At 43.9% G+C, this 18,230-nt stretch overlaps 2 protein-coding genes across 2 annotated transcripts in view; one reads left to right on the top strand and one right to left on the bottom strand.

The window, feature by feature from the left end:
• The window catches only part of LOC144103238 (transportin-3-like), a 61,757-nt gene extending 58,766 nt beyond the window's left edge, over positions 1 to 2,991 (bottom strand). Inside the window, 1 exon segment of the mRNA XM_077636015.1 lies at positions 2,705 to 2,991. Within this exon segment, the coding sequence (XP_077492141.1) occupies positions 2,705 to 2,830 (126 nt within the window). The 5' untranslated portion in view covers positions 2,831 to 2,991.
• A 73-nt stretch (positions 2,992 to 3,064) lies between these two features.
• CCDC53 (Coiled-coil domain containing 53) lies at positions 3,065 to 17,528 on the top strand. The gene is made up of 5 exons (XM_077636014.1): positions 3,065 to 3,217; positions 3,614 to 3,778; positions 5,342 to 5,614; positions 10,047 to 10,111; positions 13,457 to 17,528. The coding sequence occupies exons 1-5, from the start codon at positions 3,167 to 3,169 to the stop codon at positions 13,548 to 13,550; spliced, it is 648 nt and encodes a 215-aa protein (XP_077492140.1). The 5' UTR covers positions 3,065 to 3,166; the 3' UTR covers positions 13,551 to 17,528.
• The last annotated feature ends 702 nt before the right edge of the window (positions 17,529 to 18,230 follow it).

The raw sequence follows: 18,230 nt of genomic DNA, 5'->3' as shown, positions 1-18,230 counted from the left end.
CTACGGCTGGTTCCTCTGTGGAAGATTCATCTCGGTACTCACTTTACCTCCGCCCGTCTCAATCTCTCCTGCCCCATCTGCCCCTGTTCTTGCACCATCTTGAAAAGATACCAGTAGGACACAAGGACATGGACACAAGAAGGAGGTGTTTAATGCAAACGAACGCTGGAATGGAAGGGAGTGCCCATCCGCATCAAACACCTATTTTTTGCATTCCACTCGCACCTTTTAGAGTTCTGATAGTGCACCACCTAGCCCAATAGTTAGGAGTATTGCACCTAACACCAAAATGACGCACTGTCTTTTTCAGTGCACTGTGGCCGCTCCATCCCCTCACATCACCTTGTGTGACTTGGCTTAAGTCAGACCACCCCAACCTTGCCTACCAAAGCTGCAAACCTTTGGTACTTAATTTGCTGCCTGAAATACTGTCTATTCTTTTCTCGTTTCTCTACCTTCCAGCATGCAATGTTTTGACTACAACATCCAGCTCCTCGCACCTCCATAGGAATTCCATAAGAGATATGCATATTCATAGCTGCTTACAAGGCAGCCACCAAAACAATGACAGCAGAGCGAGAGGCAACATTCATGCCATTTTGTTTTGTTTTCCGTCATCAATCCCAGCCAGCTGAATATCAGCTTTGTCATCCACATAGACGTGTTACGAAACACAACTGCACAGCATCGATGGATGCCATTACAGGTTATACGTTGATTTGGGTAGCTAGTCTGCTTGTAAGGAGCGTTTTCCAATTTCACTTCACTTGCCTGAGCTATTCTGGCACATTCTTAGCTTTGAAATACAGACTTGTCATAGTTTGTGCCTCAGTAAATGGCCTGGCAACTAGCAGCTATGACACTACATGCTGGGCCCATATTTTTAGGCAGACCTATCCAAGTCAGTCAAGGAAAGACAGAAAGGTGTCTGATCTTCTAGGACTCATAAGCACAACAAAATTGAACAATATATCTAATAATCAAGTGCTGTATTGCTAATAACGAAGTAAGAATGACTAATGAAAAAGAAATCAAAGAAATACTAAGGTCTCACATTTTACTAGCTGAACATTGTCAGCTTAAAAATCACACAGCATGGTAGCAGCTAAATTATTTGATGGACATAAACAAAAAGTAAAGTTATTTTCACTTAGTCAACACCATGGTAGTCACGGGGAAATGACAAACGAGCTAACTACCTTTACAGAATTAAGAGTACCATATACAAATATCTATTCCAGCATGTGCTGCAATAATTATGCACAGAGATAAAAAAAATGTACAATGAACAGCGAGTATTTACACTTTACTCTACGTAACAAGCTCTACATCAAAACCTTTACGATGAAGTTGACTGTCCCTTAGAAAATCAGAAGCAAAAAGAACTACAACACCAATAATTGCCATTCATCAGAAAGGTAAGCCACATCGGAGTTCATCTAAAAATACACAGGACTTGCGTAAACACTGGAGCAGACTGGAAGAGAACCCCCTCTCCTGTGCAATGAAGAAAAGCAACGCTGACAACCGCTTCAGTGAACCAAAGCAGCCAGAGTGGACAGCTGGGCGCAAATGGTTGCCGTCGGAATCCTAATGACAGGTGGTGACCTCAAAAGAAAGCAGCACAATGCCCGACCACAAGCCCTACCCTCTTTCTCCAATGTCAGAATTTTTTTTGCACTTCTACCTTTTCTTACAGCAGGGCAGCCTCCCTTTTATCTGAAGAAACAAAAAAGGAAATTGAGTAAAAAGGGTTTCGAACAACACGCCACACCACACAGCCCACACATCATATTGATTTGGGCAGCATAACTTGCTTTTTCCTTCCCGCGGGTGCAGTTCAGGAAGTCCAGTTTGTTTAAATTAAACGCGTGGGGCAAGCCGAGCCGCAAACAACCTGCACAGAGCTTCAGACGGAGTCTAGTTCTCGGTTGTTCAGTGATCAAGGTCTCGGATTCACACGCCTGCCTTTAGAGTGCTTTATATTTGTAGATAAAGTCTCAACATAGCGGCAGCTGCAGTCTTGGTAAGGATTAGCCGAAATCTGCTAACGATTTCGAGGTCATATACGATATGGTTGTCTGCTGCAGCTCAACGAGCAAATCCGTCGTCCTAGCTTTCAGGAGATGGAAACCATAAGGTGCGGGACAGTTACCTTCCGCATATATTTAATTGCATCTAACGTGATGTCATAAGCGCCTCCTTGAAAACGCACTGACAAGAGGCACACTTGAACGTGACGGCAGAGAATAGCTCTTCCTACACAGCCAAGCAAGCAGGACGACCGGATCGACGTGCTCCGCGCCGCCCGACGTTTCGGCGAAGATGTCACGAACACGACCAAAAGAGTCCACGGGCGAAACTGGAAGCAGAGAGGGTCTGACACGCGAGGCAACACTTCGCACGCCAAGGAACCGGTCCGTGCCGAGAGGTTTCGCAGTTGGGATCGCAAACGCACCTTCGCAACGGCGCCTGCTCGAACCTAAAGGCAGAAAATGACAACAACAACAGCGCGTAGCAATTCCAGCGTCAGCTGAGAGCCGCGACTACATGCTTGACAGCTTTCGATCACCGCATCGCACGCTTCTCGGCCGCCTCGTTCCGGCGCATCACTCCGGCCCGGCGGGACAAATCCAAACGTTAAGCAAGTTAATCCTTTTGGTTTGTCAGGAGGGGACGAAGCCGTCGGGCGCTAGGAACCCACCGATCTCTGCAGCTCGCCGAGCCACACCGATGCTTTCTCCTTGCCCGCAGTGTCTGGTTGCCTGTAGAGCGCGTGTGTGGCCTGGACGACCGCTTGCAGCGATGGCATTCCGCTGGCATCGTCCATGGCGACACGATATCCGGACTGGCGCCGCTGTCTACGGGCTCGCGTCAACCGCGCGCCTGTCCTGAACGTCCACAATTAATCGCAACACGCCTGGGAAATGATTGAATGTCAAACAGAGAGGCCACCAACTGCTAACCGCCATTAAACACAGCACCGCAGAAGTCAACTTGTCCACAACTTATTTTTGCTGAAAAACTTTCTTACTCTAAATTTCCCTGTGTTAGCCTAATTTGAATATTACGATATTATTTGTGACTTTCACTTAATAGAAATGTATTGCTTTTTGACGAAAGATAATGCACATAAGAAAGTAGCTGCGGGACCGTTGCAAGCATCATGGACGACGATGGTCTCCCGATTATCGGGCCCGGCGTTGATTACACCAAGGTAAATAAGTAGAGGCCTTCAGATCTTTTGCGAAATATAGAGCACAGATAATTATACGTCTGCCTGCACTACTGTACTTTTTCAGTCAGGCTTTTTCGTTTGTAAGTCGGATCCTAACCTCTCGAACACCCAGCGCTCACCGATGTGAATGCAGTGGGTGTTGTTTTCTGTCACTTTCGTTCTTGTCTGATGATCAGTGAAATATTGTCACTGTGGCGTCGCTGATCTGGTGGGTACTGAGCCTGTTTTGTTTGATTTTGTTCTTGTTTGCCGAATTTTTAGCTAACCTGGCAGTGGGCTATTTACCCGTTACACATTCGGCAGCGTGGCTGGTTGCTCTCTGTATATTTTTTTTTCTGTTTTCTATTCAATTTCTTGGCATCGCGTCCTCTTTAGGTTCCGCCAATCCAGCAGAAGCGGACTTTGGCGTTCCTCAACTATTTCCTCACCAGGACTACATCGTTCCTAAACCACTTCGCTACGGTGTGCGATGAGAAACTGGAAGACCTGCTCATCAGGATACAGAGGTTGGAAGCCTCAATGTGCATCTTGGAAGCCAAGGTGAGTGGACCTCACGATTATCGCATGGACGCTGGAACTGAGGACCGTTGTCGAGCAAAAGTACTGCAGTGAAGCGTGCTTGAGCGATTGTTTTACGGTTACAGTGAGATGGCTAAGGGAATTGTAACACGCAAAAGTTAAAAGGCGCACTCCTAAGTTGGACACACGCATTTGGACCCACTGTGGGTGTTGTGTTCAAAACATCTTCACATTTTACACTTTTTGTTTCAGGTTCAGAGTGAATTACCTAGGTTGCACAGCATCTTTTCAGCAGGAGGCTGAAAAGTCAAAACTGCAAAGACGGTCTCCTGTGATTGAAACAGTGGTGCAGAATACTAATGCATAAAATGTAGTGTAAGGTGCAAAAGTTAGTGTAATAAAACCATCGACAGGAGAAAAATTAATGTACTGTAGTGCATTGTCAGATGGAATAGATACTGAAGGGAAATTGACAAAATAGGATTAAAGCTATATTTTCTGTGATAATCCTTGTCATCATTGTACAATAGATGTTAATCGAGTGAAGCATGATACTCAGCAATGCTTAGTTCACATAGTTCTTTAAGGCCCACTCAGTGTTGTGCACGAGTGGCATAAATGTGAAAAAAATTGGCGGACGCTTAAGCTCTGCCTTTAAGGGTATGTCGTGACATAGGTTTCTCTTGTCCATGCAGACAATCATTATGTGAAAGACCACGTGACGTACATATAAACCCCTCCAAGCCGTACGAATTTGCATGCATGCAAGCCGCCACGGTGGCCGAGTGCTTACGGCGCTCAGCTGCCGGCCCGAAAGACGCGGGTTCGATCCTGGCCACGGCAGTCGAATTTCGATGGAGGCGAAATTCTAGAGGCCCGTGTACTGTGCGATGTCAGTGCACGTTAAAGAACCCCAGGTGGTCGAAATTTCCGGAGCCCTTCACTACGGCGTCTCTCATAGCCTGAGTCGCTTTGGGACGTTAAACCCCCATAAATTATAAACCGAATTTGCATGCATGGCGTAGCAGTAGCATGAATGATCCGCAACCCTAGGGTGCGGGGTTTCTGACTACCACTGGTGCGGCTGGCGCCATTTATGGGAGCCTCTTGTAACAGCCACCTTTATGCCGACACTGGCTTTTCTGCGACATGGGGCCTTTACGCTTTCATTTAATAGGTGTCGTTCAATTCAACTTTGCCACAGCAGTAAGTTTCATTCACTTCAAGTAGGAAAATAAAGCACAGTTAGGGTATTCAAGCTACGCTGACAAATGACTGTTTTTTAGGATAACCACACTTCGCTCAAGAGAGTAGATAAAAGAGAACACAAGAAGCTAGGTCAGTCTGCCTGTTGCTTTTGATCTCCAACTGTAAGCCTCATATGTGTCCTGGGCCATTATCCGTGAGGAGGGCAGGCCATTAGCATTCGTCGTTCCTTGCTGTGACTACCAGGCAGGGATATCTTTATTGGACTCCACTGTTTGTTGCTAAAATTTCTTTGTACTTTCTTTATCTGTGCTGTGCACTGAAAAGTAGTAGGCTGAAGAACTGCAGCCCAGCTGTCTTTTTTTTTTCTTTCCTCAGCTCTCATCCATTCCTGGACTGGAGAACGTGACTGCTGACGCAGCTGCTTCAGCCAAGCCAGAAGCCGGTGGTGGTGATGGTCAGGGGATATCAGGAGCCGCACAAGCCACAGCCGGTCACAGCCAGCCACAGGCGAATGGCCCCACTACCGACTCGAAAGAAGTTTCGAAGGCAGCGGATGGACCAGCACCGGCAGCACAACCTGCGGCTGCACCCACGAACACGGTCTCCAAGGATCCTAGGTTTTCAAAGTACTTCAAGATGCTCAGCGTTGTAAGTGGCTCAGAATGTTGCAGGAGTATTGGTCGATTTGGGGGATCTTTCTTAAAGAAGCAGATGAACCAAATTTGTCAGGCTTTTTTTTTTTTATGATAGAGGAGTGGTCGTCCAACAGAGCACTTCAAAATTCTCCAACAAACATTCATAGCATGCCTAATACTTTTGCACTTCAGTGAATCACACCACTTTCTCCGATGAGTGATGAGGCTCAGTAGGGCCATCATAGTTTATTACAGAATCATGTCTCTTTATTTATTTGGTCATTTCATATGTAATATTTTAGAGCTTCATACCTGTCACGGTGGCTTAGTGGCCATGGGGGTGATGTAATGATGTGACAATATGGCCGAACCAGTTAAACTGGTAATCACTGAAGAACTAGATCTGACCATGTGTTGGGCTGTTAAGCCCATGATAGTGGGATGGAATCCCAGGCGAGGCAGCCGCGTCTCGGTGAGATATGAAATGCAAAAACGCCTTTGTGCAGTGTGATGTCACTGCACGTTATAGCACCCCAGGCGGTTAAAGTTAATCTGGAGCCCTCTGCCATGGCATGTCTCTTAGCCCGTGTGAAGCTTGGTGACGTTGAAGCAAAAACACCATACCACGACCATCAAAACTCCATAGCTCCCATATGGCTCCACGGCTGTAGTATAACTTTGAAATTCAAAAGGAAGCTTCCATGTGCTTGTGAAATGAACTGGAGGAACTTGACTTGTGTATATTTCAGCACGCACATTTGATGATTGTAGTTTTCATGGTTGCATTCCTTTCAATTCATAATACTCAACCTGTTCTTGTTCAGTCAGTAATTTCCACAACTGGTGCCAAGGGGATTCTTAATTCATTCATGACAAAAGACAAACTGAAGGTGTGGGCAGCTTGAGAAGTATAATAATAATAATAATAATAATTTATTCTCATATCTATACAGGTATAGTAACACAAATCAGGTTCACTCAAGCCAGTAGAGCTGCTTGTCGTGCGAAACATGACAGTCAACAGCAAGACTTAGCCTCAAAATTAGACCGCTTTGAAGACAAACAAGACAGTGAAAATGAGCAATTCAAAGTAGACAGTAAAATGCATGGCACAACACAAATAATTATCACAATAAAAATTTCACATTGACACCAAAAACAACCTATAATTAGGCAATGTATAAATCCTTTAAGTTTTTACAAATATGGCTTAATGATTAACAAGAACTAGTTTCTGAAGGAAGAGCATTACATGTCTGGGACATAATAGAGTCAGGTGTATAGTAAAGAAATAGTAACAGTAATATTGATTAATGTCCTCCTCTTTGTGCAAAAGCAACACTGTCAGCAGTTGTTCATTTATTTTTCATTTATTTACATACCTACAGCGCCCTTGCGGGCATTAGTGTAGGGGGAAAGAAAAAACAATATGAGTGCACAGATGATATAATACAAATTCAGCTGCAAATTGGAAGGCATGAAACAAGCAGTGAAAAATAAAACTATATGTATACGCGTAGTTGTCTTGATATCTGTGTCACTTAACCACACTGTATCATGGTAAGTGGAAAAACAGGCATGAGATGTTAAAAGCAATGCTAAAACCCATTAAAGAAGAATATTTTTCAGATCCTGGATAAAAAATGAAGGGGTCCCAGAAACAATTTCTCCAGGCAAACCATTCCACTCATGTACGGTCTTAGGGAAGAAGCGGTTCTTAAATAAGTTTATCCGGCAAGCATATTCACGCACTTTTCAGGAATGGTCCGTTTGTGCAGATACATATGTTGGTTTCTTTAGATATCTGTCTGTATCGATGCCTGTTCTAGAGTAAAATATATTATAAAATAACGACAAGCGCAGGTATTTTCTTCTCATTTCAAGCAGCGGCCACCCCAGGTTTTTGGAAATATCGCGAGATCTTTTCGAAAAGTCGTAATTACCTTACACAAAGAGAGTAGCACTTGCCTGTACGCGTTCAAGTTTTGCAATGTTGCACTGGGTTGACGGATTCCAAGTACTGCAAGTGTACTCAAGAATGGGACGTACATTTGACAGAAATAATGTTTCCTTTAGCTTAATTGGTGCCTGGTTAAAATTTCGTCTGAGGAAATTTAACATTCGACTAGCCTTCAGAGTTGTGTATATGAGCATTCCATGACAAAGTGGCAGAGAATACAACCCCCAAATATTTGTATTCTCTTGCAACCGACAGGCAGGTTCCATCCATGACATAATTGGTAAGCATTGGCTGTTTTTTAGTTGTAAACCTTACGAGATTGCATTTGGATAAATTAAGAGATATCTTCCAGGATTGGCACCACGAGAAAACGGAGTCCATGTCGTTCTGTAAATGTTGACAGTCCGCCGCACTAGTTATTTCGCGGTAGGTAGAGCAATCATCCACGTACAATTGAATACGGCTGGTGGTACGGTCAGTAAGGCCATTGATGTAAATCAAGAAAAGTAGAGGGCCCAAAACTGACCCCTGTGGGGCACCAGATAACACAGACACACTTGATGAGCACTCACTGTCCAGACCAACGCACCGTTTTCTTTCAGAGAGGTATGCTTGAATCCATGCTAAGAGATTGGCCGGTATATTAAGAAGGGATATTTTGTGTAACAGGAGTGCATCACAGATGGAATCAAATGCCATCCGAAAATCAAAATATACAGTCAACCTGCGTACCTAAGTTAATTGAGGCTGCAATATCGTGAGTAAATTCAATTAATTGCGTATCACAAGAAACCCAGCCCTAAAACCATGCTGCGTTGGTGAAAAAGGTATTACTCTGTAGGTGATTAATTAGGTTAGTGCAAATTACGTGCTCTAGTGATCTACATACTACGCTTGTTAATGAAATACCTAGGTCTGTAGTTACATGTCACATTCTTGTCACCGCTCTTATGGAGTATAGACACCTAATTTTGCTGGCATGCTTTCTTCTCTACGGAGATCTGGAATACATTACTGTGCATGGATCACCATGTGGTAATCGCCTACGACCGATAAATAATTTTTAATGGAAATTTTCTCTCATGCTGTTTTGTAGCGGCGATTATATCGCAGTTTTTGCATGCCTCACATGGCCTAAAGCACGCGTTGGTGTCACTGTCATCGTTCGGTTGTTGAAACCGAAACAGCACTATATAGAAGAATATTACGTGGTAATCCATGTATAATAATGCCTTACGCATCATTGCAAAGAAGAAAACACGCACCCAAAAGTTAGGTGTCTATACTTCTTTAAGGTGCACCGTAGTATATTGATGCCCATAACCTGGAGTTCTTTAATGTGCAACGAAATATCAATGCGGAGGCGTTCCAGCAGCTGGCACGGACAGGGCTGAACTCAGACTTGTGCACAGTAAGCCAGTTCTTGCCCCGCTGAAAGCAGCTTGCGAAGTGACACGTTACTCTGCAACAAGCCACTTGTTTACTGCCAAGATAAATGTTTTTTCATATATTCCCTGCTCATTCACACGAGGGAGTAGAACAGGAAGAGTAAATATTGGATTGTAGTTTAAATAATCGGTGTTTGCTTGGTTCGACTAGTAGAAAAGAAGTTGTGTTGTTTGCTGTTTAGCGACGAAAAAAAAAAGAGCTTTTTCTTTTTATAAATAGGCAAAGAATTTGTGGCCCACCAATTTTGTTGAGGGATTTGATCTTAACAACTCCTCTTTCGTCCCATAGGTGGACATCTGCCCACCATGTGGTGAAGGCTGCTCACAGCAGACATGCTTTTTAAAGAAAGCAGTGTATTGTCTTTAAGCAGCAAAGTGTCCTTGATTATGGGCCAGAGGCTTGGTGCCTGCCGCAGTGGCTTAAGGATTATTATTTTCTGCTGTGGCAGCCGCATTTTGCTGGAGGTGAAACGCAAAACACTCCCATATGCTTTGTAATGTCAGAACACACTGGAAAACACCACGTGGTCTAAATTAATCCAAAGCCATCCACTACGGCGTCTCTCATAACCATTTGTAGCTTCAGGACATTGAACTAGACATACCATGTTATTCCAAATATTAGGCCACCTGTAATTTATTACTCTTGCCAGGTTAGAAAGCCTACATGTATAAACCTCAGTTTTTAGCTTTTTTGTGTATGTGTAGTTGCTGTCTATTGCATCCATCTCCTTTTACAAAGTAACTCAGTAGTATACAACAGTGATACTCTAGAATGCCAATGAATACGGCTCCGCAAGCATCTGTATTGACCAATGTGAACAATCTAAACTGTTCTTAATGACCAGACTTTTTTTCCCCTTGCAAGAGTCTATCGGAAGGTGTGTGAAAAGTGCCCAAACTGTTCAGCCAGTGGGAACTTTGACCTTAACACGGTCCAGTGACTGTGAGTGTTATTAATAATGCAGCAGCCAGTTACAGCCTGTGTTGGCGGTTCTGTAGAGTGGGGTTGATTTTTTCCGTTCCTACAAATGCAGGGCATTCCTTTGGGTGCTGTGCAAATCAAGATGCGTCAAGAAAATGTGGACCCCAGCATTCTCGAGTAAGTCACTGCTATTTATAACTTTTTTGCCTCTGCCATTTTCACATGTAAGTTACCCAAAGCAAGCATGCCAGTAGTAGCGGTGAGTATGTCGCGTTTCAGTGCATCCCGAAATTCAGACTTATAATTTAACCTAAGTGACGCTTTGTTCCCGTCAGTGTCGGTGTCAATACAAAGCCCCTGATCTAACATCGCATAATTTGAACAAATTTCCAGTCACCTTTGAGTTCGATTTATCAAGAGTCAACTGCAGTCCTTATGACTCGGTCCTCGTTCTGTGTCTTTTTGTTTAGAGGACATTGAAGACAAGTGCATCAAATTTTTTTTATTGTAAAAATTGATAGCTTGGCTGTTCGTGGCTATGTGAATATTTGTCCTACAACAAAAGACGCATAATGGCCTCCATCATAAGCATCTGCAGTCGCATAGTGGACTCTGTGATCAACATCTGCAGTTACATAGTGGACTCCATGAACACCGTCTGGAACTAAAATGGAGATGCAGCCTGGCCTCAAGAGATCCACTTGAAAAACTGCCTTCACATACTTTCACATTGTTAGGGGAAGCAGCTGGCGTAGCAGTACACATATTTTATTTTTGGGCCTTTTTCAATTTATAAAAGCTCCTTTTTTTTTGCAATCTCTTTGTTGGTAGAATGCAGTAATTAATTAATGCAAGCTTATTTCGATTTCTCCTCAGTGTCCCTTTAAGTGGGATGGATTTGAATGGCCGTGATACTGGTGGCACATATTTGACCATTATAGAACGGATAGTTGGGCTAGTTGGTACATCAGTATTCGAAAGAGTACTATCAAACCTGCCTGTCCACTTGCTCCGTTTTTTCTCCCTGTGTCGTCCGTTTCTTTTCGAAGAATAGTGTTTAGCCATGTCTGGTACATGCTTTTTATCTGCAACTGTAGAGTTTTCTTCATAATGGTAGCATTAGTCCTACTAGGACATGCCGTATTGTCGATGCCAAAATCACAAATGGTCTACTTTTTGCCATTTGTCTCCTAGCTTGGAACGTAATTGAAAGACAGTGACCACATATGCTCAGGCTGAGAGTGTGGATTGCCACCGATTTCTTGCAGACATTCTGGTTTTGATAATTTGGGTGAAACAAAACTGCTGAAACATCTTTTGTTGCATTTCAAACTTTTTACTGTGTGGTGGGAAATGTGCAATGCGTAGGAAATTGTTCAATTTCCAAGGAACATCAGAGCACCTGTCACTCCCGTGTGTGTTTCTTTGGATTGATATCATTGTTAGGAGATGCTAAAAAGTACTTTACCACAAATTGAAATACCCTCTTTACGCGTATATAACACGACAACGAATACAGTAGCCGATGGGTAATTCGGACTTGTAGGATATTTCGGACCTCGATGAGGCACTGTCAGTCACCCCATAGAAGCGCATACATATTTGCAACGCATATTTCGGACTTCAAAAGTCCGAAAGTTAGATTTTTCGGACTAATGTGAGTCTTCTGCGGGCCAAAATCGGCCATCTTATCCGGCGCAAAAGGTGCCATCTTGGATTGAGGTGGATTTACGCTGCAGTTGGATTGGCTTGACATACTTTCGGTCTTCATTTTTGCCACTAGAGATCCCTGCGATCTCTAACACTTCAAGGTGGCAGTCGGATTTTCATCGCCGTCAGCTTGCTTATTGTCTCCGACGTTGTGGTCGCGGCCAGTTATCACTTGTCCCATACGTTTAAAATTGGTTGTTGGGGGAAATTGCGTAGTTTTCATCTCGCATTTTGGCAGACACCTGCACCGCGCATTAAGGGAAGGGATAAAGGAAGGACTGAGAGAAGAATGAGGTGCCGTTATGGAGGGCTCCGTAATAATTTCGACCACCTGGGGATCCTTAACGTGCACTGACATCGCACAGCACACGGGTGCCTATGCGTTTCGCCTCCATTGAAATGCGGCTGCCGCGGTCGGGTTCGAACACGGGTAGTTCGGATCACTAGCCGAGCGCCCTAACCACTGAGCCACCGCGGCAGGTCTCATACGTTCGCCATTCGCCACTTGGGTTTCTCTGATCGCGTCGACAGAGTGGCACTCCGTCTTCAGGAAGCTACATCCGTTTGCGTTTTGTGATTGCGCCCAGTGGTTCTACCGCTTTGAACGAAAAGAGCCCTGTCTTTGCGTGTGTTTGACGAGCGGTGTGGTGCACACTCGGGTTGTGGACATGGCTCCGCCGGTGCCACCGGGCCCGTCAAAGAAGCGTGGGAAGTATTCAACTAAATGCCGTGACCTTGCGGTCTAGCGTGTACAGTGAAAGCACTGCTTTGGCGCAAATCGTCGCCTGCATTTTCCGCAAGGTAAAATCAGTGACATTTTTAAGCCGATTTCATTGCGATAAAGCGATTTTTTTGTACTCACTGATTTTTCGGACTGCTCGATTATTTGGACCATTTTTCGGGACCCTTCGAGTCCGAAAAATCGGTCGACGACTGTATAACGCAAGGGGGGAAAATGAAACATATATATACATATTTTACAATTATAACGCGATCTCAGTCTATTCAAGCCTGCTGTAAGCTGAGGGCTCAGAAGAAGTGGAAGTGGCACACATGGCACGCATGAGAGAAACAGATACATTGATATTGTTTGAGAGGCGACGCTTAAGAAATGTGTGCAACATCACTGTGCACAGCAAAGCCTCTTGACGTGTTACCGCACGCACTCTCCCACACTGCAGCGGCCCCTGTCACCGTCGGGCCACCACTGCTTTGTGTTTTATGCTGCCCAGTCCTGTACCCATTTGCCCTCCTTTCTTTTCTCTATTCCTATTTTAATGCCTTCTCTTTCTGCACTCATTGTCCTTTGCTAGTGCACGCTGCACGGCCCCAGGGCCGGCAGAAAGTTGGCTTCTTCTATCAGCTTGCGAGTCTAGTGGTGAAGCTCGCTGTGGCTACCTTGAGGAGTGGCACAGAAAAAGAATAGCTTGATATTTGTAGCTTGGTTCCGAATGCATATATAAAAAAACGCGAGATCCGTTCTTGAACCAATGGGCTAAGAACTCACTATATTTGTGTGAGCACAGTACACATGAATCCGCTTATGTGTTTTTTCTTTTACTGGCAACATAACGTGTGATAGTGCTGAACCTTGCCTTTTTAAAGCTCGAGAAGAGTGAAATTATGCAACTTTGAGTGTATTTGCTCGATAACACCTCGTGTTCTATAAGTAGCCGAGAAACTGCTTTTCTACGGGACCAAACCTTCTTCCGTGGCTGCTGGCCTGCAATTCCATTGGCTAGTATATTGGACAAATTTTCCGTCGCTGGGTCTCGGGTAGTTGTATTTACCATTCTTTCCTTCCCGTTGCAGCAACCCCGACGCACCTGCACCCCCTGGTGCCGCCAGGTCTCCGTGTCCCGCAGACGACGACAGCTCCGGTGATGACAGCAGCTTGAGCGACTGAGAGCTCTTCCATGTTCCTGGTTTACATTCCATGCGTTTGTCACAATGGTTTCCATGGATGTATTTGCATCATGACATATCTGTCAGACATGGCGACTTGCTGGCATGCTAGCAGAAACGTACAGGGTGTGGCATGATTAATGGAAAGCAGCTAAAATTATTGTAAATCTAGCCACTAGCTTTGCTGCTGCTCAGCTTTCACACAGGGTTGGCATTTGATGTTACGCTTTGCCCAGCATTGCATCTGAATTTGATGCTGGGATGTTTTGTTTGGAATGACACAATTGGCTACAGCATGGAGCAGTCAGAACTGTGGATTTGTTTTGATCACAGTTAACATCTCATTGCATGAAGCCAGAAAGGCAAAACGTCTCTTTTCTTCTCCTGTTTTAGTTTCAACAGATGGCCTCATGGATGTTTTCTTCTCTGAAAAGGTACTGTCTCACCCAGAACTCAGGCATAGATGATGGATTCCATTGCGCATTGTATTGCACTTATGTATAGCAAAGTTGCAGTTGCCAAAAAACAGTGTTCACCATACTCTGCCAAATGTCACTTCTGTGTGGAATTGGAGCTCAGGCAAGCCATCAGTGTAGCTTGGAGTGCCGGTTTTTGTATGAGCCTCCTATAGAGTCACCACACTCAGTATTGATTGTGTGCAAATGCTCCGAGCGATTTCGTTTCTTTTTTGGCAGGTTGTGACACACCGGGTATTGAGCACATTTGGATGCAACGCAATACCCAAAAGATGCACCACGGTTGTATTTCTTCACTCTTGTAGGTTTTCAGCATTGCCGTGAGTGGACGAATCACATTTGTTGGTGAGACAGTCATGGCAGGTTAGAAAGTATACAGGGAGTGTTAGCTTGACGGAGGCAAAAAACATCTCTGTAAAAACGAAAATTGTCCGAGAGAAATTGTGCAACGAGTAAGCATTATCTATATGAAGTTAAACCAAACATTTAATTTCAAGAAGCGTTTTGGCTTATGATTCTATGCTACCTGCTAAGAATGGCTACCTGCAAAGGAATTGCACTTGTCTTTTAGAAATTCGTCAAATCGGCCTCATTCCCCGAGTTCACATCTGAAGTGTTGCTTCAATACCAGTGTCACACAGAGGCCTTCTGCAGCCATAGAGGAGTGATACCTCTGTTGAGCTCGTCAAAGTCTGCTCAGGCTTATAGCAGCTACAGCTACTGTCTAACACGGGAAGTTGTTGTCGCCAAGCGGCGTACCACGCGAACGGCTCCTAGCTCAGAACTGAAATAAATTTGGTGGCAACAGCATTTAGCAAGTGCCAAGAGTGCCTGGGTGACATGGGTGTAAAAAACTTCATTTTTTGCCACCCCTCTCAAATCCTCAAGGTTTAGTGATGGTGCTCAGTAGGGAAACACAACCGAAGGGATCTGTCTGAAACCAGCAGAGAAGTTTTGTCCATTTCTAGGAGTGGACTATGAAGTGCAGTTTGTTGGCCTCACTGTAGTTTTATGGATTGCTGTTTGATGTATCGCTTAATTTTTCTGCCAATAGCTTTTCCACAGGGGTTGGTAAAACAGCATTGTATACGTATGTGCACATGTGATTCAGAATTGTCCTTGGGGGGAACCATTAGTAATGCCACTGACTTATCATTTATGGTTCCTGTAGATGTGTGTTATTGACCAGTGTCTCTTATAAAGCTAGGATAGGGTAGGTTCCTGTGGCTTATGTATGAATAGTATTTAAGTGTACTTTGTCCACGGGCATTATATACAGTTAGTCTCATTTTATTCGACACAGAACTGGAAAGTTGATTAGAATGTGATAATTGGTATTCTCAAATGTGCCTGAAAGAGATGCCCACCTGTCAAAATAACTCAGCATTAAAAGCGGTGCTCTGTAGCTATTTATTTATATAAAAATTTGTATTACGTAAAGTGAACCACCCTGTATACAAACTGATCATAGCACTGCAGCAAAACATGTAGTGTGCAGCACACGGCAAGTTGTGCACTATACATCAGCATAAAATTTAAATGGAGGAGCACTTTATTCTGTTTCTTGTCATCTGCTAACCAAACCCTGAGGTTTGTGCTGCAAGGCCACAAAGCGATGGGGCTTGTTTTTGAAGTGCACTGATCTTAACACCGATGTATCCCCCGCTGCGAAAGTTTATGGTGCGAACACTACACATAAATTAGCTCGGAAGGTTTCTGCACTGTTGCCATTTGAGGCAAAAATACTCTTCACACTCTGATTGGCCATTTTGAAACACTGCCACAGAATTACTTGCACATTAAAAGAACTTATACATTTGATAGTCTTGATAGAGATGATTGCTTGGCAAGTTTTGCACATATTACGTTGCTGTTCATGTCAGATGAATTGTTCATGTGGCTGCAACTTTCTCTAGTCCATGTTCTTTGTATATAGTATTGTGCTGCTGTCTAATCCTCACTGAATGATGTATGTACTCCCACAGTCAGAAGTTTATGGAATGCAATGCTTCCAAAAAAACTTAATTTCATCATTACCTTTGCATGAAGCTTGGCGTAGACATATGCAGCTTAATTATTAGTGTGCCATTTGCTCGTGCCATTAACTTGCTGCATCATTAAATCGTAAGTAATGTGCCCCGGATACAAAGTTCAGTTTCTTTTCCAGTTGCATTCCACACATTTATGACGACGGATGTACAATTGCTGTAAAATTTTATGCATGTCTCCCTGGCAAATCCTTCAGATTGAAGCTGATGAGCCCATTCCTGCAGTGAAAAAGAAAATGTCTTGTTGCCCACATAAAGCCACTTGTATCCATTTCAGGCATCCTGCTTGCTCAGTGAAGTCTGAAGTCTTCTCTCTGAATTACATTTCTTATAATAAAAACTACTTATGACTCTTGTCTCTCGTCGAATATGTCGTATTTTAACTGAACTTGTGTTGCATATCTAGCCTGGCACTGTATTATAATAAAAGCACTAGTATTTAAGAGAACCAATATCTTTAAGGAAGTTTGTATATGGAGGAAAATGTTGCTTATTATATTGTATAAAATGCATGCAGTTTTACCCCATTTCACTATGATTGTCATGCACCCTTTGAAGACTGCAGTTATTCATTATTACCATTTTGAGTGTGTTTAGTATAGGTCTCTCCTCACCTTCTAGTATGACACATTTTGCTCGTTCTGGAATTTGCAGTACTCGACTTAGGTGAGCATCTGCAAGCAGACCGGTCTGTGCGCACAAATCCACTTGTGCACCTTGTTAGTTCCTAATAGCGAGTGGTCAGGCTGTTCACATGTGTATGATGCAGCCATGTCACCGTTTGTTCCACAGATATTTATATACAGAGAGTATGCATGAGCTCAAAGCTTGAAGTGTGCTGTGGATTGTTTGGAGTAAAGTGACATGGAGCACCCAAGTGGCATTTGGATGTTGGGTGTTTCTCGAGCTTTTTGTGTTGAACCCTAAAACAGCTGCGGGTGCTGCCGTTGAACAGGAAAAATGTTTAGGGTGCTGACACCAAGTGAAAATTTAAGTGCAGCTCTTTATGGTTCGGTCATTTTGGTGGCGCTCAGAAGCTGTGCCTGTGCTCCTTCACCAAACTGGGAAAGTGTTTCAAAAGTTGTTCTTCGTTGGGAAGTATGCTTTGAAGCCAGGCACATTACGAAAGCATGCTCAGCTGTATTGAATGAGCATATTGTTCATACTGGAGAGTGCTGTTTGTATTTGTGCTTGAAGTGCAAACTTTTTTTTTCTTCCTGTGGGAGTGTGTGTGTCTTAACAGGGTGCCCTGGACTCTGTATGTCTGCTTCGCCTGTGATATGAAGGAATTGTGATAGGAAGACCTGCGGACTCTGTGCTTTGTATTTGTCTACTTCTTCGAAAAGTTGCTCTTGGCTGGTTCGTGGGCCGTTGGAAGTTCTATAAAATAACTCCAGTGTCACTGAAGCAGACATGTGCTCACTATAAAGGTAATAAAGATATACATACATTGCTTGAATGTCGTACAGGGGCTGAGTGAAATTAGCTCATCGGCATGCTTGAAGTTTGCAGCAAGGACAGTGCCTGCAAAACTAGTACATGTGGGATTCCTATGCAGAAACCCACGTGACTGCTACGTGCTTGCTATGTGTCTGGCACAACCACATATTATGGCAAGTTGCTCTCTCCCTCTCTTTACCACCCATCTCAGTGCTGTCACAGCAACAGCTCAGATAACCCCCCCAAGTGGCCAAGAGAGAAGATAAGAAGGGAAGAGAATGGAAGCATGCTTGTGTGTGGGCAATGCAGATGTAGCTGCGAATTTTTTTTTCCTCCTTCTAATTAAGTCAGTCTAGTCTTAATCACCCAGTTACTCAATAGCCAAAACTGGCTCTTGCCAAATGTTTTAACTAAGCTGTAGCCTAGTTTAGCCAGTAACTTTTTCAACCCAAAAGTGCCTCAATGTCGTGTTCTCAACAGCTCTATCCTGAATAATTAGCTTACAGGGAAAAGAAAAATGACAGTTCCACTCTCTGTGGACACCCCGAGCACGCTATGTAAGCCAGAATTTGACTAAAGTCCCCTGACAAATGTAACTGTTCACTGAGCCCCTCGACTGCTGAGGGGTACAGGAGAGAGTGAAAGAAAAGTGTTGCCATAGAGGAGGGTTGTTGATTAATGTACGCTGTGTTGGGGTCTTTAATGTGCACTTGCACA

This window comes from Amblyomma americanum, chromosome 9 (assembly GCF_052857255.1).
Source record: "Amblyomma americanum isolate KBUSLIRL-KWMA chromosome 9, ASM5285725v1, whole genome shotgun sequence".
Lineage (NCBI taxonomy): Eukaryota > Metazoa > Arthropoda > Arachnida > Ixodida > Ixodidae > Amblyomma > Amblyomma americanum.
Note: the sequence above shows the minus strand (reverse complement) of the source record. Positions and strands in the feature narration are given on the sequence as shown.

What these genes read in the sequence shown, in the direction of transcription:
- CCDC53 (XM_077636014.1), top strand. Translation starts at nt 3,167, where the DNA reads ATGGACGACGATGGTCTCCCGATTATCGGGCCCGGCGTTGATTACACC. An exon ending in TGTGCATCTTGGAAGCCAAG is followed by an intron (nt 3,779 to 5,341) that starts GTGAGTGGACCT and finishes TTCTTTCCTCAG; the next exon opens with CTCTCATCCATTCCTGGACT. An exon ending in GTGGACCCCAGCATTCTCGA is followed by an intron (nt 10,112 to 13,456) that starts GTAAGTCACTGC and finishes TTCCCGTTGCAG; the next exon opens with CAACCCCGACGCACCTGCAC.